At 35.1% G+C, this 20722-nt stretch overlaps 1 protein-coding gene across 4 annotated transcripts in view; it reads right to left on the minus strand.

The window, feature by feature from the left end:
• Positions 1-20722, minus strand: part of ABCB1 (ATP binding cassette subfamily B member 1) — a 51361-nt gene that overhangs the window by 20822 nt on the left and 9817 nt on the right. For 3 of the 4 annotated variants that reach the window (XM_071560534.1, XM_071560536.1, XM_071560537.1), the window contains exons 4-18: positions 16988-17148; positions 16616-16656; positions 16082-16191; positions 15304-15358; positions 14504-14651; positions 13168-13234; positions 9512-9703; positions 8682-8853; positions 7465-7589; positions 6584-6755; positions 4936-5049; positions 3859-3969; positions 2765-2890; positions 2374-2577; positions 1819-1989 (exon numbers count right to left, since the gene is read on the minus strand). In XM_071560534.1, coding sequence (XP_071416635.1) covers positions 1819-1989; positions 2374-2577; positions 2765-2890; positions 3859-3969; positions 4936-5049; positions 6584-6755; positions 7465-7589; positions 8682-8853; positions 9512-9703; positions 13168-13234; positions 14504-14651; positions 15304-15358; positions 16082-16167 — 1743 coding nt within the window. In that variant the 5' untranslated portion in view covers positions 16168-16191; positions 16616-16656; positions 16988-17148. The remainder of the gene's footprint in view (positions 1-1818; positions 1990-2373; positions 2578-2764; positions 2891-3858; positions 3970-4935; positions 5050-6583; positions 6756-7464; positions 7590-8681; positions 8854-9511; positions 9704-13167; positions 13235-14503; positions 14652-15303; positions 15359-16081; positions 16192-16615; positions 16657-16987; positions 17149-20722) is intronic. The other variant, XM_071560535.1, reaches the window with a different exon arrangement.

The raw sequence follows: 20722 nt of genomic DNA on the forward strand, positions 1-20722 counted from the left end.
CTTATACTGAAAATGAATATTAGACACAATCTTTCACAGTGGCACACATACATTCTACAATTGTGATCACAAATATCTAAATAAAATTTTTAGTATTTAAAATTCTAGAATGTTACAAACCTTAAAATTTAAAAAATGCTAGAAATTTTTTATTTAAACCCATAGTTCTCAATTTAAACCTTAAAATTCATGGAAAATAGTTTATACTCAGAAGCATTAGAAAATACTCCACATTCACATTTTTAAAATTTCAGTGTTTTAAGCTCTAAGTCATTGCTAACTGCAATAGCTACAGCGAAAATAAAACTCCCCACTATTTCATGTGAAATATATTTCAACAGGTTACCTACCTTTGGATATTTATAAAGGTATTACACTTAATGTTTCAAATGTCATAGCTTGCCATTTTAATTACAAGCCTGTATTAAAGTGACCAAGTAAATTTCAGCTTAACTAATCACACTAATGATCCCAAGCAGCAAAATTCTGTTGGAAAACAGATGGAGTTCATCTTCAGTGATGCCCCTCAGGAGTGCATTCTGGGACCCATACTATTTAAAATCTTCATCAGTGACATACATAAATGGGATTGAGTGCACATTCAGCAAGTTTACAGATGACATCAGGCTAAGAGGTGCACTTCATTCACTTGAGGGAAGGGATGGCATTCAGGTCTCTGAGAGGCTTAAGGAGTGGACCCATGTGAACCTCATGAAGTTCAATAAGGCCAGGTGAAAGGTCCTGCACCTGGGTCAAGGCAATCCTCAATATCACTACAGAATAAGGGATGAATGGATTGATAGCAGCTCTGCACAGAAAGGCTTGGGAATACTGGTGGATGAAAAACTGGACATGAGTTGACAATACATGTTTGCAGTCCAGAAAGCCAACTGTAACCTTGGTGGCACTGAAAGAAACTTGGCCAGCAGATTGAGAAAGGAGATTCTTCCTCTCTACTCTCCTTCCCACCTGGAGTACTGCAAGTTCTGAGGATGACCACAAACATCAGAGGGCTAAAAGGCCTCTCCTACACAGACAGGCTGAGAGAATTGGTGTTCAGTCTGGAGGAAAGAAGGTTCCAGGGAGACCTTTTTGCAGCCTTTTGATCCATAAAAGGGGGCTTATGACCACTGGATAAGAGATTTTTAACAGGGCCAATGGTTTTAAACTGAAGGACAGTAGATTTAGATTAGACATAAGGAAAAAGATCATTTACAATAAGGGTGGGGAAACACTGAAACAGGTTGTCAAGAGTAGCAGATACCCTCCCCTTGGAAGTGTTCAAGGCCAAGTTGGATGGTGCTCTGAGCAACCCAGTCTAGTGGAAGGTGTCCCTACCCCATGGTGGAGACTAGATAATCTTTGAAGTTCCTGAGTTGCACCAGGGATCAACTGTCCCTTATTGAGACAGTTCTACATTAAGTAAAGAAGAGGCACCTAGAAGTATTCATGCTAACTGAAGCCAGTGTTTCCATGAGTATTTCCTGCCAAGTCACTGCTACAAGCAATTATGACATGCTGGTAAATGTTCATTTTGTCTGTCAGGCTTCAACACAAGTTAACTAAACAGGTGACTGATAACAAAATGCATGTCAGTAAGACAGACAATAGCAGAAAATATGATTCTATCTTCTCACTTGAAATCAGATACCTGTCTGTAATACTTACAGGATCTCAAAAATTCTTTGTACAAATTTGCCAAATCAAAGTTTACCTTTTTTTTTGTTTTACATGTCTCTATTTTCAACAAAAAACAGGGAGGGGTGAAAGCAAATATTAGGCTCCTGCTTACCTGTTTCATTTTAAAACACTACTGACCTTGTCTAGTGCTGCCTGCACAACTGATTCGCTCTCCGTATCCAAAGCTGATGTTGCCTCATCAAGCAAAAGAATTTTAGGATTGCGAACCAGAGCTCGGGCAATTGCTATTCTTTGCTTCTGGCCTCCACTCAGTTGTGCTCCTCTTTCTCCAACCACAGTTTCAAACTTCTACAAGACAACCACATGTATTGAAAACACTCAGTGGCATGGTCCTCCCACCAGAGAAAGGAAGTGTAAAAGACAGCACCATCAGTGCCAGTAACCCTAGTAGAATCTTTTTCGTCCTCTAGAAGAATAAATACCTACTTGGACAAACCTGACTAATAATTTGTGTTCCTGGAATTCTAATAGTTCTTCAAATGCCTGACAAATCATGACCTGGAGAAATAAAGTTAACATTATTCTCAAAAGTTATGAGGAAGCTCTGCATTGCTTTGCATATTCACAGCTCCAAGGATAGCTTCCTTTTTTAACAAGTATTCCTTCTAAGGAACTATTTAGCACAAGAGGGTTTAGAAGAAATGATTTCAGCAGGACAGCTGATCTGCTTACATTGGGTAGCTTCACGATAAAGTCATAAGCATTTGCTTCCTTGGTAGCTTTTTCAATCTCTTCCATGGTGACGTCCTCACGGCCATAACGAATATTTTCTGCAATAGTGGTAGCAAAGAGCACAGGCTCCTGATTCACCACACCAATAATCTCCCGCAGGTGTCTTACATTTAGGGTCTTAATATCCTGCCCATCAATGGTAACCTAAGCGAAAGGGAGAAGACAAAAATTGTTTATGGAGTGTTTTGATCAAGGAACCCCTCTTTCCATGCTGTCACGTGCCTTTTTAGGGGAGACTATACTGTCTCGTTGGAACAAGGTCAGTAAGGCCAGAACTAGGATTTCAACCTGTGTGCCATACAGAGCAGTCATCTCCCTTGAGGAAACTTACCGTGCCTTCCTTGGGATCATAAAATCTCTGGATGAGCTGAACTGTTGTACTTTTCCCACATCCACTGCTGCCAACCAGAGCCACTGTCTGTCCAGAGTTAATCTTGAGATTCAAGCCCTTCAGTATCTGTGCATATATGAATGGTGATCAAAAACATAACAGTATGTAGAAATATCAGTGTAAATTTGATGAAAATATAAAGACTACCATAAAACGACCTTCATATTTGTAGCAGAATCTGGTACAAAATAAAATCTATAAACATGTGGGTTGAAATTTTCCTTATGTTTAGATCACAATCGGTACAACACACTCACAATTACCTGCCTCATGAACCAGTTTATATGACGAAATAATAATATTACTACCCACAAATAAAATATAATGTAGAAGAAATATGAAGCAATATTTCTCTATTATGTTGCCTCAGCTTTTTTCTTTAAAACCCATGCAAACTACAGGGAAGCTATGTAAAAGACATGGTTAAAAGCTCTGTGTCTTTTCTTTCTGCCTATCAAAAGTAAGAAAGATCGTTTTATCAAGGTGGATGATTTTCCTCCAAGGTAAGGAAGGAAATAGCTACATAGTGCAAAGACACTGTCCATGAAAACATTTTCAGAAAGCATTCAAATGATTTAATCTCACCTGTATTAAGACTGGATTTACAACAGTGTTTTAAAAAGCAAACTGGTTCTCTGTCTAGACAAACACAGATTCTGGTCTCTGTTCCATGTATAGCAAGTCCCTGTTGGATCTGCCTTGGATCTGCTCTAGACACACTCATAACAGAGCTGCAATGCAAGTACTTACATCACTTGGGTTAGGAATACACATTTATGCTTTTTTACATAGTCACACTTACTAGAGCTTTAGATAGAAAACTATTCAGAAAACTTAGCATGTTTTACCAAGGTGTAAATAAGTCTAGCTAAAATCACTGTGAGGGAAAGGTAGTTTTATATGCGATAGAGAATCAACTTGGAATTGTTATATTTTCAACAAAATTTTAATTTATGTAATTTTTAAATTATTTTTTCCCCAACAAATGATCCATGTGTTTAACTGTACTATATAGAGAGTTTCATTTACAGTACCTCAACGTCTGGTCTGGATGGATAATTGAAGCAAACATTTTTGAATTCCAAGTTTCCTTTAATGTGGTCTGGTTTGTAACCTGTCTCTGAATAACTGTCAATTTGAGGTTCCTGTGCAAAGTAAAATAGAATAAAAGAAACAAAACCCAAAAACCCCACATTTTTTTCATTAAGAAGTCCTAGAGTGCACAATTATTCTGCAGAGATATTAAATCTGTTTTTAAGTCATTTAGGTGAGATTTCTGAAAGAAATAAATTGCATTATGTTTGGCTCCCTTATTGCTACACTGATATGCTCATGCAAGTATACTTTTGTACTATTTCTTTTAAGGTTTTGTGTGAATTTAGTACAATGACCTTAAGACTGTACCCACAGCTAGCCGTAATTTGAGATTCACTTCACTGCCTGATGATTAACCTGAGTAGATTATCTCTAATGAGCTGTTCATACACTGTTCACTTATAACTTTGCCCTTTCTGCTGAAACAATTCAAGTGAGAAACAACTGATCTGCTGATCATTGCAGATTTCTTAATTATCTGTGGGTTTATTTCTATAAGTACACCTTAACAATAATCCAAAACATGCAATTGCACTTCATAGAGCTTCATTAGTTAGCAAAATTACAGCTTCCCTGATTTTAGAATCTCCTGGCAATTGAGGTACGTATCCAGTTAACCAAGTTGTGGTTTTTTGATTTGCTGGCACTCACACAACCATTGGTGCCATTGATACCTTGAAATCTCTGCTCATACACCTACATCGTCTGTAATCACATGTTATTACAGCCCCACAGACATGTCCTTCATGATAAAACATTAGAGGATACCCTTCAACACCAAGTGATTCAGAGGTCCAATACTTTTACCTTTGAAGCAAGGACTGATAACTCTAAAAGACAGAGAGGAGCTGACTAATAATTATACATTATATCTGATTTTGTCTATAAATTTCTGCTTATTTTACAGTTAGTTACTCTTACTAATTTCATATCCATAAATAGAGCCTGTCTTTAAAAGAAGGGTCTCTTCTCTTCAAAAGAAGTTTTGAAATGATAACGAGGGCAAAGATACTCACATTGTCTATTATATTAAAAATCACATAGGCAGCTCCTCTTGCACTAGCAAATGCTTCTATGCTTGGAGCAGTCTGTCCAATACTGAAAGCTCCAATTAATACAGAGAAAAAGACCTGAAAGAAATGTTTACAGTGACATATATTAATTCTCATTAACCAGAGAACTACATATTTAATTAGGTATCTTCGGGTCAAGAGGTTCCATGTCTGTTTACAGAAGTTTAAGGAATCTAGAATTACAGAAAACTGAAAAGGTCTCTCTTAAAGAGAGAATAAAATTAAGAAATGGTTTATTTAAGAGTCAGCTGAAAACTGAGCTCATGCACAATGTTAATTGCAAACATATTGAGAAGAACTGAAAAGATGATAGAGACTTGTAAAATCCATGCCAAAAATATGGACTTTCACTTGATGTCTTGGGATTTTATTGTACTAATTCATTCTTTGGCCAAAGAGATTCCAAGGACCAGAAAGTGCATTACATATTTTCCAGTGAAACAAAGACAGATGTACACAGCACTATCACTCTGCCTTCAAAGTGCAGTGACATAGAAGCATGTAAATCCAGCTTCTCCATCACAAAGTAATAAAGCATCCCTCTGCTTCCTATTTTCTCAGAGTAGCATAGTTTATTGCTTTCACCTAGTATCAAAAAAAAAGGCAATTAAACAACACTGCTCAAACAGAGATCATAACAGCAATAGTACATCAGAGGAAAGTCCATCACACCCATTGTCTTGAGCAGGGGTTATTCAAGGATTTGACACATGATAAGGGCACACCCTCCCATCCATGTTATAAAACCACCATTCAGTGAACTACGACATAGACAACAGAAACTGCCAATGCTTTGAACAGGATAATTACAGACAAGGTCATGAACCTCACTGAAAGGTTCTATATGCCAACCTATATCAATGGTTCAAAAGAGACAAAAGCATGTATTTTTCACAAACTTCAGTGATTCATAAAAACCCCCAAACTGGTAGTATAAAAAAAAAATAAATATATGCATACGGTCACCTATCTGCCTTTTATTACGGTTAACAAAGTTATTCTTCTTTCCATATTTATTTGATATCTCATACAAAATTAGAATGGCTGCTGCATCAAAAAAAGAATTTATGACTTTTGAGTTACATGGTTTTTACATATTTCCTAGTCACAAGTATATTTTTACCCTCCTCAATTTTTAAAAATACTGAGAAGTGATTCCAAGTTCTCATGGTGCAATAGTATCAAGAAAATTATCTGTTTTGACCACACAACAGCTAAAAAAATGTATTTGTTTCTGGATCCTGAAAACACATTCAGCCCCATAAATCTCAAGGCAAACTAGCAAGCTTATTGGACTTTGGCTTTTGAATGAACTGTTTCTGTATCAGTCTAATCTTATGAAAGTCAGAAGATATGTAGGAACAGTTGCAGATAATATATGTGGGGTTTTTTATTCATATAGATTTTGAGATCCTATAGAAGCAACATGTAGACTTTTGTGGTGATAAGCTTTTGGTTAAGAAGAAGGGGTGCTGCTTTGCCAATATTGCCACATAATTCTCATTAAAGTCAAATAAGTTGCCATCATACACTTTAAAGAATTTTCTTAGTATTTCTCACTATTATTGAGAATTTACTCATTAATACTTACTGTAAGAACTTTGCCAATAGTGTAATCATCAGTTAAGACCAAAGTAGTTCCATACCAGAAGGCCAGTGCATATGATGCATATATGAGTAAGAAAGCAGCACCCATAGAAATATTAGCTGTAATAGCCTTTCTTATTCCAATCCTTTTAGCATCTTCTAAATTTTTATGGTATCTGGAAGAAAGAGAGAAGTTCAAAATAGACTTACACTTGTACCACGGCACACAGCACCAAAACTACGGTGGATGAATTAGGAAAAGAATGCTTACAAACGCATCAGAATATATAAAATATCTAACCCTAAGACTGTACAAAGGTAACCCTGGCAAAGAGTTTTTAAGGTAACTCGTAAAAAGGCCAACATCAGTCAACTCGGTACACAGAAATAAAAGGGCATTGCAAGTCAGGGACTGGCATTCAAGCTCCTTCAAAAACCTGAAAGTCAGTGAACTTTGATAGTGAACTACTCAAGATAAAAGGTTAAAATATATCACAAGAATTATGTTTTACAGCATAGTGGAAATAGAGACTTAGTTTGTTAGCACCTTCAGAGCTACTGAGTAATCAGATTACCAAAGATATCATTATCTCTTCTTGTGACAGAGCACTTTTTTTTCATCTAAAACTCTGGCTGTGTGGTGTTTGAAGTAATTTGTACACCTTCTACAGCAGAAACAATATATCAACTTAGTTTGTCTTTTTCTAGAAAAATAACTAATTGTCTTTCAACATGTGAACCTTGTAATAGCCTCTAACAGGCAACCTTCCATTACCTAAGAATGCAGAAAACACAGGACTTTCAACAACAAAGATACAAGAAAACTTCAAACCATCTGAAGCAAGTACTTGAAAATCCACTGATGAAAGCAAATATTGCTCTTACCTTTCAATTTCTTTCTCCTGTCCTCCAAAAGCTATGACAGTACGAATTGCTGCCAGAACTTCCTCTGCAACAGCACCTGCTTTTGCATATGCAGCTTGTTCTTTGTCAGTGAAAGCAGAGAGAACCTAATACGAGATCAAATATTTTTACATAGGAAAAAGACTGAGCTCAAGCACTTCATAATTGCTTTTATCATAGTTACTTTTTTTCAATATAAAGCCTTTTGATTATATTATATATGAGTGCAGAATGTCCAATATCCAACTCCTTAAGTGTACTGTGAATTCAATCAAATAATTAGAAGTTACACTTCGTAAACAACTAAGGGCTGGATTTTCCACTCTGTTTTCACCCAGTGCAGGAGATTAGATGACTACTCATAGAGAGCTGGAGTGGTTCTCCCCAGACATATCTCCTGAGCTCATTCTCCTCTCTGGCTTCCTTGGCCAGAGGGCCCTATAGCTTACATTAGCTGGCCACAGTCTGGGAAGGCTCAGCTGGGAGACACACATGACACATGCTCCTCTAATCCTACCTTTTCTGCAATATTCTCACTCAAGACAGAGAAAGACCTTTAAAATGTAAGCAAAATAAAATACTATAAAAATCTGGAGAACTTTCAAACTACAAATATAAGTCACTCAAATACGACAGTAATTTGGTCCTTCTCTCATCTACGTCTGACCAAAATTTCTTACTGAAGTTGTTAACACCTCCAAAAAGAAACTCTGTGTCTGAGACCAAAGTTGTTTCTCATTTATTCCCTTAGTTTACAGGAGGTGCAATTATTCCTTTCAACATAAGAAGTACTTATGTGGTTGTAGTTAAACAGTTACACGTGTGGATTCTACGTGCATGTCTTGCTCCCTTCTCTGTATGAGAATGTGCTATATTGTCAGAAAGAGCTTTAAATCAAAAACTCTGTCAAATCTATGGAAATCCTAATATTCAAGCTACATAGAATCATCCAATCAAAGAATGATTTGGTTTGGAAGGGACCTTAAAGATCATCCTGTTCCAACTGCTCTGCCATGGCCAGGCACACCTTTCAAGAGAGTAGTGATACAGAGTTCATCTAGGACCTTATGTACTTAAGTGTTATCTCAACCCATAATTGGTCTAAGCAGCACATCCTAACACTAAGAATTTCAGATATGTAGATTTATTTTGTTATCTCTCAATAATATAAAACCTGACAGGAATGTATGTTAACCTACCTTGGCCCAGATGGCTGCTGAAAATCCCAGGACAGGACTAACTGCTAGTATTACAAGGGTTAATTTCCATCCTCTTATGAGACCAACAACAAATCCCGCTATAAATGCTGTTAGTTGTTGAATTAGAAGGCCAACCTTGTCACCTATTCCTTCATTTATCTTGGAGACATCACTGAAAAACAAATTAGATCCAGGAAGGAATTAAAATGTAGAAAGCAAAAGAAATGTCTTCAGTTTTGTTATATGGGCATCTGTGTCGAGGACAGTCTTTTCAATTACTTCCAAATAACAGTTTTCCTCAAGGTAAAGCACTGTATAGTATGGTCAAGGAAAATTTCCTCTTTCTTGTGAAACTGTAATGCTATAAGTTCGGTTTTGTCTGAAAACGTTGAAATTCTCTCTACAGTGCAAAACTACTCTCACTTCATTCAAAATTTTTCATCTCTTTGGCACTTGAGATCTATTTGGAAATAAAACATAGGCCAAGAGAAAGGAAAATCTTGTCATGCAGCTAAAGCTATTCACACTGCTGTGGTCAGTTGGCACCTTATTCAGTCCTCAACGTGCACAGAGATGAATTATGTTCTCTCTTCAAAAGAATAATTGCATAGGCTGGGCTTTACTCATCCTGAGTTCAAGGGAACTTAACAAAATGCTTTTCTGACATGCTTGTGGCAGTCCAGTATCAGAAGTATTAGAAATTCAATCTCTGAGACTCCCCCTGAGAACACTTGAAAACTTAATTTCACAATAAACACAAAAATAAATATTTGAAACTCCCACGACCTAAATAAGATAAAATGACATTGGGAAAGGTACAGTGTACTTACTCCAGAAGACGAGTGTTAAGTTCTCCCACATCATTTACATCAAACCATCCAATTTCCTGTCTCATAATTGCATGAAAAAATTTTTCTCTGATTTTTTTAATCTGCCGACCTGCTGTTAGGGTCCAGAATGCAGTTTGAGAATAAGCAGCAATAAGAACACCAACTGCTATTCCACAATAGTAGTATGCATATCTGAAAGAAAAAAAAAAGGCAAAAAGGGCAGGAATTTCTGAAATTAGTTTTAATTACTTCACCAGTTTTATTTTATTGTGATGCTTACTTCTTCAGTCTCAGACCTCTGTAAAACTTGACAAGTTTTCTATAAATAGTATTTAATGTCAGTTTTTCAAACATGCAATAACCAAAACAAATACATTGTTAGACAGGAACTACCTCTTTTTTTTTTTTTTTGGTCAGTTTAGTACATATTTTCTCATAAGATTATTTTAGAAGTATAGAACTATGTTTCAGACACAATACCATTTGCACTTATGTGTGCCAATTCCAAAAGCTCCCTACTATTTTTAACACGCATGGACAAACCTAATCATATATATCTATATTACACATGCATTTCCATAATACAATGTGCCTGCCTATATAAATATAAATATGCATGGATGCTGGAAACATTACCTGGTTTGAGAAGACAGCATTACTATGCACACATCTATTGCAAGCAAATGCCATTGGGTCAACAATTCTTTCTTCTCTATTTTATTCATCGCTGATATTTTAAATTAATTCATCCCTGTGCTATGAGCAAGGTATCAAATCCAAACCATGAGTGTGTGAGCCACTATATTTTGCAAATTTGAGTTAAATTTGAGTCACAGATTTAAACTGTTCAAAAATAATCAAATCAGTTTTAATTTGATGCAGAACTGACATCAGTTATAGGTGAAATTAAACCAGAAATAGACCAGAAAAATATAACTGAACCGTTTCTATTTGTAAAATGTCTAAAATCAAGGGTTAAATATTCATTGTGTATATTTCCTGTAATTATAAGAATACTACATCTATATAAAAGTAAATAATGACCAAAAAACTTTAAAACTCTTAAGAGTTTCTCTCATGTGTACTAAGTTACACATACTGATTCTGCAGAAACTCTCAAGAGTTTTGCTTATATCTACTAAGTTACACACACTGATTCTGTAGAAACTCTTATGAGTTTCGCTCATATGTACTAAGTTACATATACTGATTCTGTAGAACTGTAACATGAAACTTGGCAGGAGCAAATTGCAGGAATCTGTGTGCCAATGCTCTGTTCAAAAAAGGAGAGAATGGCTTTACAGATTAAACTTTTCAAATTTTAATCCAGTCTCTCCTTTGGCTATCATACCATACAGTTTAGTTAGGGACTTTGGAACTATACTCATTATGAAATGCATTTAATCAAGACTGTTTAATGAAAGCAGGTTAATGCCTAACAGAATGCTGGTTAGTTGAATAGTGATTTCGACCACATTCAGCTCCATTCAAACTCCATAAACTTCAAAAAACCCCTCCCAAACTAAACCCAAGAACACTGCCTCTAAATTCAGCAGCAATTACTTTAGACAATTACTTTATGATGCTCTATCACTTCAAAGAATTGAATTATGCTTGGACTTTGCTTCATGACAAATTGTATCAAAAGGGATTTGTATCTTTGCCAAACTCCATGCTGATGAAATATATTCTGTAAATTCACTGCTGAAGCTAATCAGAGAGTAAATGCTAATTTCATTGTAAAACAATAGTTCTTTCTCTTTTAAGAGTTGAGGTTTAAGTGAATTGTTGTTTGGGAAACAAATATAACCAAGTCCACGTGTATAGTTCAGTATTTGAACACACTTGTGTGAGAACTTTGCCCCTGTAAACAGTTTTATTATTATTTGACCTGCTGGCAGGCTCTCTTAGAGAAACGAGTGGGTACAAACAGCTGCTTCTTCAAACCAGTGAAATTGCTAACTAAAGGCTCTATCTAGAAACTTTGGAAAAGAAAACGTATTCCTGTGCTGCTAATATGTAATGACATCCTCATTAAAGAATTTGTTTTTAAAGAGAAACTCATGCTGCTTTTAATTCATACTTGTACTATCAGAGCTAGTATCTAGAAGACAAGGGGGCATGTATGATGTTTGTGCTGGTTTGAGTCTAGCTGGAAACCAGGTGCCCACCCCAAGATGCTCTACCACTCCTCTTCCTCAGCCTAACAGGGAAGAGAAAAATGTAACTAAAGGCTCATGGACTGAGATAAGGACAGGGAGAGATCACTCAGGAATTAAATAGTGGGCAACTCTGTTTTTCTATACTCTCCTAGAAAGCATAAATGCCAATTCCCTGTCAGTTCATTCTCATTACATACAAGTTTTTCACTTTTATATAACAGTCTTTTAGGGTAAAGAGCTTTTGTTTTTTCTTCTTTCTTTTTCTTTTTCTACAAATAGATTTTTTTAACTACAAAATTACCTACTGAATATAAATGATCTATAACTTTACATTACATTGTTACCAGAAATGATAACACACTTTGAAATAAACCAGCAAGAGCTACTACAGCAAATGCCATATCTCTTCCTTCTCTTAAGGAAAGGCAATTGCCTTGAAGACCACATCAGATACTTTTCAATACCTAATGAGGAACAGAGTACAGTCTGAAGAAAAGACCCTGAAATGGTACAAGAAATCACGCATGAACTTAAGACATTCTGCATAAACCAAGTGCATGGACAGTGGTTAATAAAATGGTTTAACAAATCACATCTACTAGCAGCTCATCATAAGCATCTACTGACTATTGTCTCTTGCTATTGCCAGCTCTAGAACACTAGATTTAAGGTTGCATATAATCTAAATCTGTATTTTCAGCAGATAATTTCACAGAATCATAGAATTTTTTAGGTTGGAAGAGACCTTTAAGATCTTTGAATCCAACTGTTAACTCAGCACTGCCAAGTCCACCACTAAACCATGTCCCTCAGTGTCACATCCACAAATCCTTTAAATACCTCCAGGGATGATGACTCATCCACCTCTGTGGACAGCCTCTTCCAATACTTGACAATCCTTCCACCAAGACATTTTTCCTAACATCCAACCTTCCCTGGCACAGCTTGAGGCTATTTTCCTTCATCCTATTGCTTTTTGGTTGGGAGAAGGGATAGACCCTCAACTCACTACAACCTCCTTTCATGTATTTGCAGAGAATGACTTAGTTGAACTTGATGCTTTGGCAGCAAAGTAGGTACTATCTGACAATTTAAATTCTGGTTTTTGCAAGTGAATCACCATAGCTCAAGGAATTGACAGATGATAACCAATATACTTTTTTAGCATAAGAATTACTCTTTATTGATTCAGAGGAAGAGAAAGAAGAAGGAAGGCAATGCAGATGTAATTGGAACACAGAGCACCTCTGAAATTGGAGCAGGATGGGTGAGAGCAAGAGACTGCAGGGAAATTGTTGGGAATGGCTGGGGATGTTCAAGAATCTTCCCAGTGCCTCAAATAATCTCAGGTGCCAATCTTTAGGTACATACATTATTCAATCAATCATTGCTTCTGTGTTGTTTAAAGTGCGCAAAACATCCTTGGGAAAAGAACAGCTAGACTAGAAATGTGTGCCTACACTAAAAAAAAAGGGAATCTTAATTTTTAATTACCTTGTCATATCTTCTTCCAGCATGCCAAGAATATCTGAAGTGACATTCATTACAGAAGAATTCGTTCCTTAGAAAGGAAGAGAAAATACTTTTAACAGAGCAAGTTTTAACAGATTAGTTTCCCTACATGCTTCTCAGCATATTTAGAGTTGCTGCATCTCCTTTGGAATCAATTTGATTTGAATGAAAGGAGAAAAGTTTAACAAAAATTATTGAACTTTACTAATACAGGATTAGTCATAACTGCACGGATTATAAAACTATATCAGTGTAACTTGAGATTATAAAGTCTTCCTGAGCATACAGAGAATCACACAATGGGATGGATTGGAAAGGATCCGTCTCCAGGTGGAGCTCCATGCTGGTCTTTTACACAGACAGTAACACCCTCTCCTCATGTATCCTGTATCCTTTCATTCCAACAGTCACGTCATAAATAGGCCTCCTCTCCAGGCTCTGGGCGTCTTTTACAGGCATTAGAATCACACTGGTAGGAGTGGGATGGATTGAGGTTCCTCTCCCCTTTAATTTAAAGCCCTCCCTCTGACAGATGGATTCTATCAGCCCCTAGGAGATCGGCTCTCTCAATACCAGTCCCATGCTCTGAAGCAGCTGAACCACTGGCTGTGCCACCAGTCCTGTAATCATTTTTGATTAACCAATTTGATTGGCCCTTTCAAACTCCTTTCGTTTGACTGGGAGGATTGAAAAAAAGACCTGATCCACACACCAGAGGCTTTTACTGATGCTCTGAGTTCAGAGGACAACCTATTCTATGTGTTGATACCAAAGGGATAGTATCACTCCTTCTTCTTCTATCCAGCAGTGTATGCCTGCCCTCCTTTGTCTTTGATTTCTTAGTTCTGATTCAGCAAATAAGGTTAGTCAACAAACTGATCCAAAAGAACATTAGTACTTTTATTTTTGGCAGTCAATCTCTCATGGATCTACCTACTGATCTGATTCATCTCAAAAACTGTAATTGTCAGATTTGATGCAAGGAGATCAACAGGAACTCATGTTGAAGAGATGGAAAACCAGCCATTTTCTATTCATCATAACCACAATTAAACATGATTTGTTGAATGTGCACTGTATCAGACAATTTGAAAAAAATCAAAAATAAAATCTACTAAAGCAGAAAGCAAGAAGTAGGATACCCCCCCACCCCCACCCCAACACAGTGTCTCTATTACAACAAACATGACTTACTGATTCGCATCATAGTATAGCATTGGGGTTTCTGACAGCAATATCTCCTGTCAAGATGCCTGAATCTCCCCATCTCTTTTTAAAATCTGAGCCAGTGTTCTCATCACAGCAGATAGATTCTTACCTGTCAAATTTAAGTCTCCAGAAGCAACAAAGCTATCAGTCATATCACCAAAAATTATCATAGCGATAGGGAGAGAACTTCCATGGGCTACTGCCAGAAGACTGCCTAGTATCATTAATAATTTATCTGTCCAAGTTGAATATCGAAACTGTGAGTGAGAAGAGAAATTAATCCTAACTGTTGTACTAGAATGTTAGCAATGTATGTCTACAAAGTCAGAAAATAAAGAAAAAGCCATGATTTATACACCTGCTGTCACAAAACTACAACTTTATCTGATTAGAAGTTCAGTTTATGAAACAATTCAAATGTACAGGAATAAATCCTTTCAATATAAGCACTTTTATACTATAAACTCTCAAAACTAGAGAGGTGTAGTATTTTAATGTATTCATGTCTGAAGTTGGGTAAGAAAGACCACAGGAAAACAAGGTATTTGGCATTTTTAAGTTCACCATTTAAAGTTCAAATTATAAGAAATACTGATGGCATTGTGATAATTAAGGCAATAATTTTTTCCCTTTAAATTCATTATTATGCATTCAGAAAAACTGTTCCTAATGTACCATAAATATCATAAAATTGTACTGAAATTGTAAATTCTCCTATAGCAAATATTCCGAAGTTTCAAAGTATTTGGCAAAGAAAGTATTGTAGATGCAGTACACTAACATAATTGCAAGCATTTTTGTTTACACTTTGAAATATGCCTGCATATATATATATAGATAGATAGATATAGATATATACACACATACATACATATATATACATAGACATACAGAAAGAATAAATCTTACCAGAGTAAATGGGCTGACCACCTTAGGTTTTTCCCCTTTCTTCTTCTTTTTCTTGCTAAGAAAAGGTGTGATAATTTTTGTTAATTTAAAAATGGATTCCATTTTACAGAAATACTATTGTAACATATTACAGCAGTTCAATTAAAATACACCTACAAAATAATTTTACAGAAAGCAATTGTTTGTAAAATGAATATGATTTATTGAGTATTCTTGAGATGTTTGTATTCAAATCTCCAGATGCATACACACTATCAGATCCTGATTGCTGTAAATTTAAGGTAAATTCTCCCCAGTTTATTTGTTTCAATGGGTCTACTATCTGGTCAGGAAGTTGTGAACTGAAGCACTATATTACTTTAAAATAGGAAAAAATAAAATTTTTGCACATAGTGAGTGGGGAATACATAAAATGTTTGAGGTATGTAAAATATTGGCTCCCTGCCACACGAAAGATATTAAGATAATTTTAGCAGATGATATAAATGTATCCAAGATGTCCATTCCAACATAATTTCTGTCATATTTCAGAATTATTTTTCAATAAACTTTAGTTCCACTTAGTCCTTACAAGGGAAAGATAAAAGGTCCTTCTGCATCAAATGAACATGTCAATCAATGCTACTCTCAATTTGATACAAAGCTTTCTGTTATTAGGCTTTTCTGACAAAATAAAGCAAAATAAAATAAATAAATGAAATTATATAAAATATAAAATAAGGTAGTGTAATCTTATAAGCTTCAATATAGAACGTTTACAATGTTTAATTATACTTACTGTTTTTCTTTAGATCCATGACCCTGGCTGGTGAACTCATAACTATTTCCATCTGCAGTGTAATTCTTTTCATCTTCAGAATGCATTTTAAATTTATTGAAAATAGTTCCCTGTAAAATAATATTTGACTGAGAAATACACAACCTTAAGCAAAGGACAGTACCTTCAACAATCATTTGTTTGAAAGAAAACTATAGATACTTATTAAAACCACTGAAGTTATTAATATCATACATTGCAAGTGAATCCTCATAATGCACAAGTATAAGCATGTTGAAAAAAGTCCAGAAGTTTGGATTTTCCTTACATCTACCTTTTGAATTGTATCCATTTGGTATGGATACAGTAGGTAGTTTATTCAATTTAATTTGAATGACACAAGCATAATATTTTCTACAATTTAGCAAAGATATGCAAAATAAAAAAGAAAGTAAATGGTTATGTAAAAGAATATGCAGTTAATTGGATTTTTCCTAATTTTAGTTATCAGTGAATTTATAAACTATTTCTAAAAATCCCAAACTAGCAACATACCGTGAAGGTTGTTCTTGGTCTGTGTTCAATCCTCTGGAAAACTATTCAAACATGACCAGAATTAATATGGTTCAGAACACACAGCATGCTTGGACTTTGCTCTTCTTATGTAAGACAGAGATAACAAATAGCTTTCTCTCATTTTTTCTTTCCTACTCCAATTGCCTCGCCTATTTTGAGGAGTAAAGTGTATGCACTTTGAACTGTACCTCCCTTTTCCTAAAAGGAATAGTATTAATCCTTAAACACATGCTTATTTTACTGTCATCGAGGAAAACATGTCCGAATACTTTATTCTTCCATCAGAAAAATTTCCCTGTATCTGTTTTTGGCTTACTATGACCCTTAAAACTCAGATGAATTCCTCCTTACCTTATTAGAGATGTTGCTGAATGCTACAAGTAACTCTTACACTTAAGGATGAATCCATTCTTGAATACAGTTAGAAAGAAACCAAGTAACACCAAAGGATTGTTTTACTCTTTTGCTTCTTTTCCAATCTTCTAATTCTAATTCAGGAAAATATGATCCACCTGGTGTGAAAGAAAACAGGATTTTCCTAGAGTGAATATAATTTCTCATTTGCGTAACTGCAGAACAGCAAGATGAGTTTCAGACTCAGTTTAGAAATGGTTTGGAAATAGCTCTGGTCAGCAGAAATCTTCTCCATTAAGCATCCTTTTGATTTTTGATTGTATGTTCTGATTTTAAACTGTTTGAAATGGATGATTTGTTACTGGTCCACTTGGACATTATTAATGGACATTGTGAAATGTATTGGTTTTATCATTATCTGTAGGCATTACTTCAATGAAAATAATAAGAAATATTTAAAACATTTAAAATAATTGAATTGTACTTGCATTATTTCATTATATGTATCAAACTACACAATTTCAACACTTCTACAGAACTAAAATTTGTGAAAAGTTAAATGAAAATACTTGTCGTAGAAGACAAATAGATTTATATTAATTTTCCTGTAGGTCTATCACTTTACTCACACAAAACATACTTAATTTGATAATTACCTAGAAGAAATTATTTTTGCTCCTTTTAGTCATGCATGCCTGTAATGTCAAACTTTTGGTAAAACAATATTTTTTAATGTTTTGGAATACAAGTAGTCTTATCAGATGGAGAATTACTTTAGACAGGGTAGTTTAGCATTGTCCGTCAAGCAAAATATAAAGGATTAGTAAGTATAAGTATTATCTGTTTATGAGAAGACATTCTGAAATATTTGTATATAACTCTATCCACAGAAGTTAATAGGAATATTTCTGGGGTTTAACCTGTGTGCCTAAATACTTTCCTGAACTTCATCTTAATGGACTGTCCAGTTATTTCAGGGGAAACTAAATAAAGTCAAATGAGAAACTTTTAAAAAAGTAATTGATTAAAAATAAGGGGAAATAATATACTCAGGTCTTTCACAACTATTTCACCTTGAAGGGAAAATAGACAAAACTACAAGATCTTTCACAACATTCTGTTATGTCACTGCAATGTCTCCATGCTACTGTAGTGCAATCATGATAAGAAACGGAAATAGAAATAAAGCAGAAGGGCAATTTTTACCAGAGTTTCTATAGTTTGCATACAGTAGAGCAAAGAAAATGAAAGACGCTTGGTTTTATCACCAGTTGCTGAAGCAACTAAACTGATATTAACAGGTGGGAAAACGTGTAAGTACAGTATTTTACATCTACTTAGTCGAATACAAAAGTTTGTAATTTCTCTATAACCTGTGTACTTTGTTCAGCCATAGCTTTACAATTGCACAGAATTTGAAATCAGAGGAGATCACTAAATCTTTCTTCTAATCTCTTCTGTCTTGGAGTTGCTAATAAATCTTTCAGATATGTCTGTGTCAAAACAGGTAATTTGGTTTAGAATATATAATTTCAGTCCGAAGAGATGAAATTTGCATCATAACCCAGCAACAGAAGAATCTAAGGCATCACCACTGCACATTACCTGCACTTAAGTATAAAAAACATGTAGTTGAATATAGTAGGTGATTCATAACCAAGGGTGTACAAAACCACCCAGAGAAAATGTAGGTGCCAGTCAATTTAATATGAGGACAAATATCTTCTCGTCCAGTTTGGTGACCGGTTTTGCCCTAAATACATTAGCAGGATTCATAATCCCAATATTTGAAAAATACTGTCTTCCCTTTCATCAGTTATTTGGTTAAATCAACAGCTTATTCTCAGCTTTAAGCAATCCTTGATTGTCATCAAGGGAGATTTTTTAATTCCGTAGGCTAAGGCCTGAGGAATGATAACTTGCAGACACGTTGTCTCTATCAAGTGGACATGGACTTGATGTTACGTAAAGATGTCCTGAAAGCAGAGTGTCCTGATCATTCAAAAGTTCAAAAGAAAAAAATCTTTCTTTTTTTCTCCTCCTACTTACTAGTCACAAAGTTTCTCACAGAAGATAGATTTGAACAGAGATGACCATCTATGACCTTTGAGCTATTTAAGTCTCATAAACAATTCAAAATTCCTTCACAGAGCAATATGTTATCCTATGATTAGAAGAAGCAGAGATCTGGAGATATGGGAACTTTTGGACAATTCAAATCCCCTGTTGTACAAAAAAGTAAACAATGGCTGATAAGGTTTATGCACCTGAATTGTCCAAAACTCTGCCATATGTCCATCTCACCTCTATCCAACAGTGGTTCAATGGGAAAATGAAGATAATGACAACTAGATCTCAGCTTTCTCTATGGAGTTATATGGTAAATGTCTTAAGGGATTTTTGGACAGCTGAAAGTTCTGTCAAGTGACTCATCAGGTCAAGAAAGTTGACCTTGTCCAAAGTAAAACCTATAAATAAGGTAAACATCTAGTTTTACATTAAAAATTGCAATAGGTCACAAGTTCATTGCACCTATTGGCTGTTTCCTTTCTGCATTTCCCTTCATAGATATCATTTAGTTGAAGACAGAACAATATCTCTTGGATATTATTACTCCTATGAGGACCTGTATTGTCATATATATTTCCTATGTGAAAATACTTATACATATTCATAAGGTTTACTCAATCCTCTTATTATTAAGATAGTAGCCAATTTTTTCCCCTTTGCCCTTATTGTTTTTACATTATATTCACACATCTTTTTTAGAACTTTGAGCGTAAGAACTTTTTGCATGTTTGAAAGATGACCACAGATCCTTTGAAGTATTCTGCCAACACTGCAATGCTATTAAATGAGGTACAATTAATTCCCTTGCCCTACTTGACATAATACATGGTTTCAATAATCTCTCTTAACCACTCTAGTACAAGAGATTGTACTGGTACAGTAAACTATCAGAAAATTTCAATACTTCTCTAAGTCATTGCTCTTACAGACCACTCACCAGTCTTTTCAGTATAGTGCTGTTATTCACAACAGTGTTTAAATTGTATTTTGCATGATTACAACCCAATTTTTGGGTTGCAGTTTAGTTAGGTAACACAGATCTTCCTATATGATAGCTCACTATCAATTATTCTATCGCCAAGTATTCAATTATCTAAATTTACTTATCCAACCCTCACTTATATGTCAAAATGTCTTAACATTTGATGAAGAAACTGATCATAAGACTGTTTCTGGAAAAATAGAAAAAGGCATTTGAAAAATAAGATTCTCATATTTGGTGGTAAAATTTCAACTGCTTATGCTTCCAGAAAGTAATTTGTGTTGAGAGAATCTCATTCCACAAATTGCTCATTGGTTCTGTGTGCTTTTCTTTGGACGATGCAGGCCAGCAAAGGGGATGACCAATTGACACATGATATCAGAATAAACAACTGGCACAAACTTGAATCTAACTTTGATACCAGAGACAAAACATAATGAAATTATGCCTGATACCTTCAAACAATTTACCTTTTAAACAATATCAAGAAAAACTAACCTTTTTTATACTAATCAATAACAATAGCAAACAAGACTAGAAACTGAAGCAAATACTTCAATAGCTGTACATAATATAACCAGAGAAAATTACACAATATTTTTTTGTTACAATTTACTTTAAAGATTGGATTTTCCAATAAGCTCCAGATAGACAATATGGTGGAGAGTGTCCCAGGAATT

The sequence above is a fragment of the Pithys albifrons genome, chromosome 7, assembly GCF_047495875.1.
Source record: "Pithys albifrons albifrons isolate INPA30051 chromosome 7, PitAlb_v1, whole genome shotgun sequence".
Classification (NCBI taxonomy): Eukaryota; Metazoa; Chordata; class Aves; order Passeriformes; family Thamnophilidae; genus Pithys; species Pithys albifrons.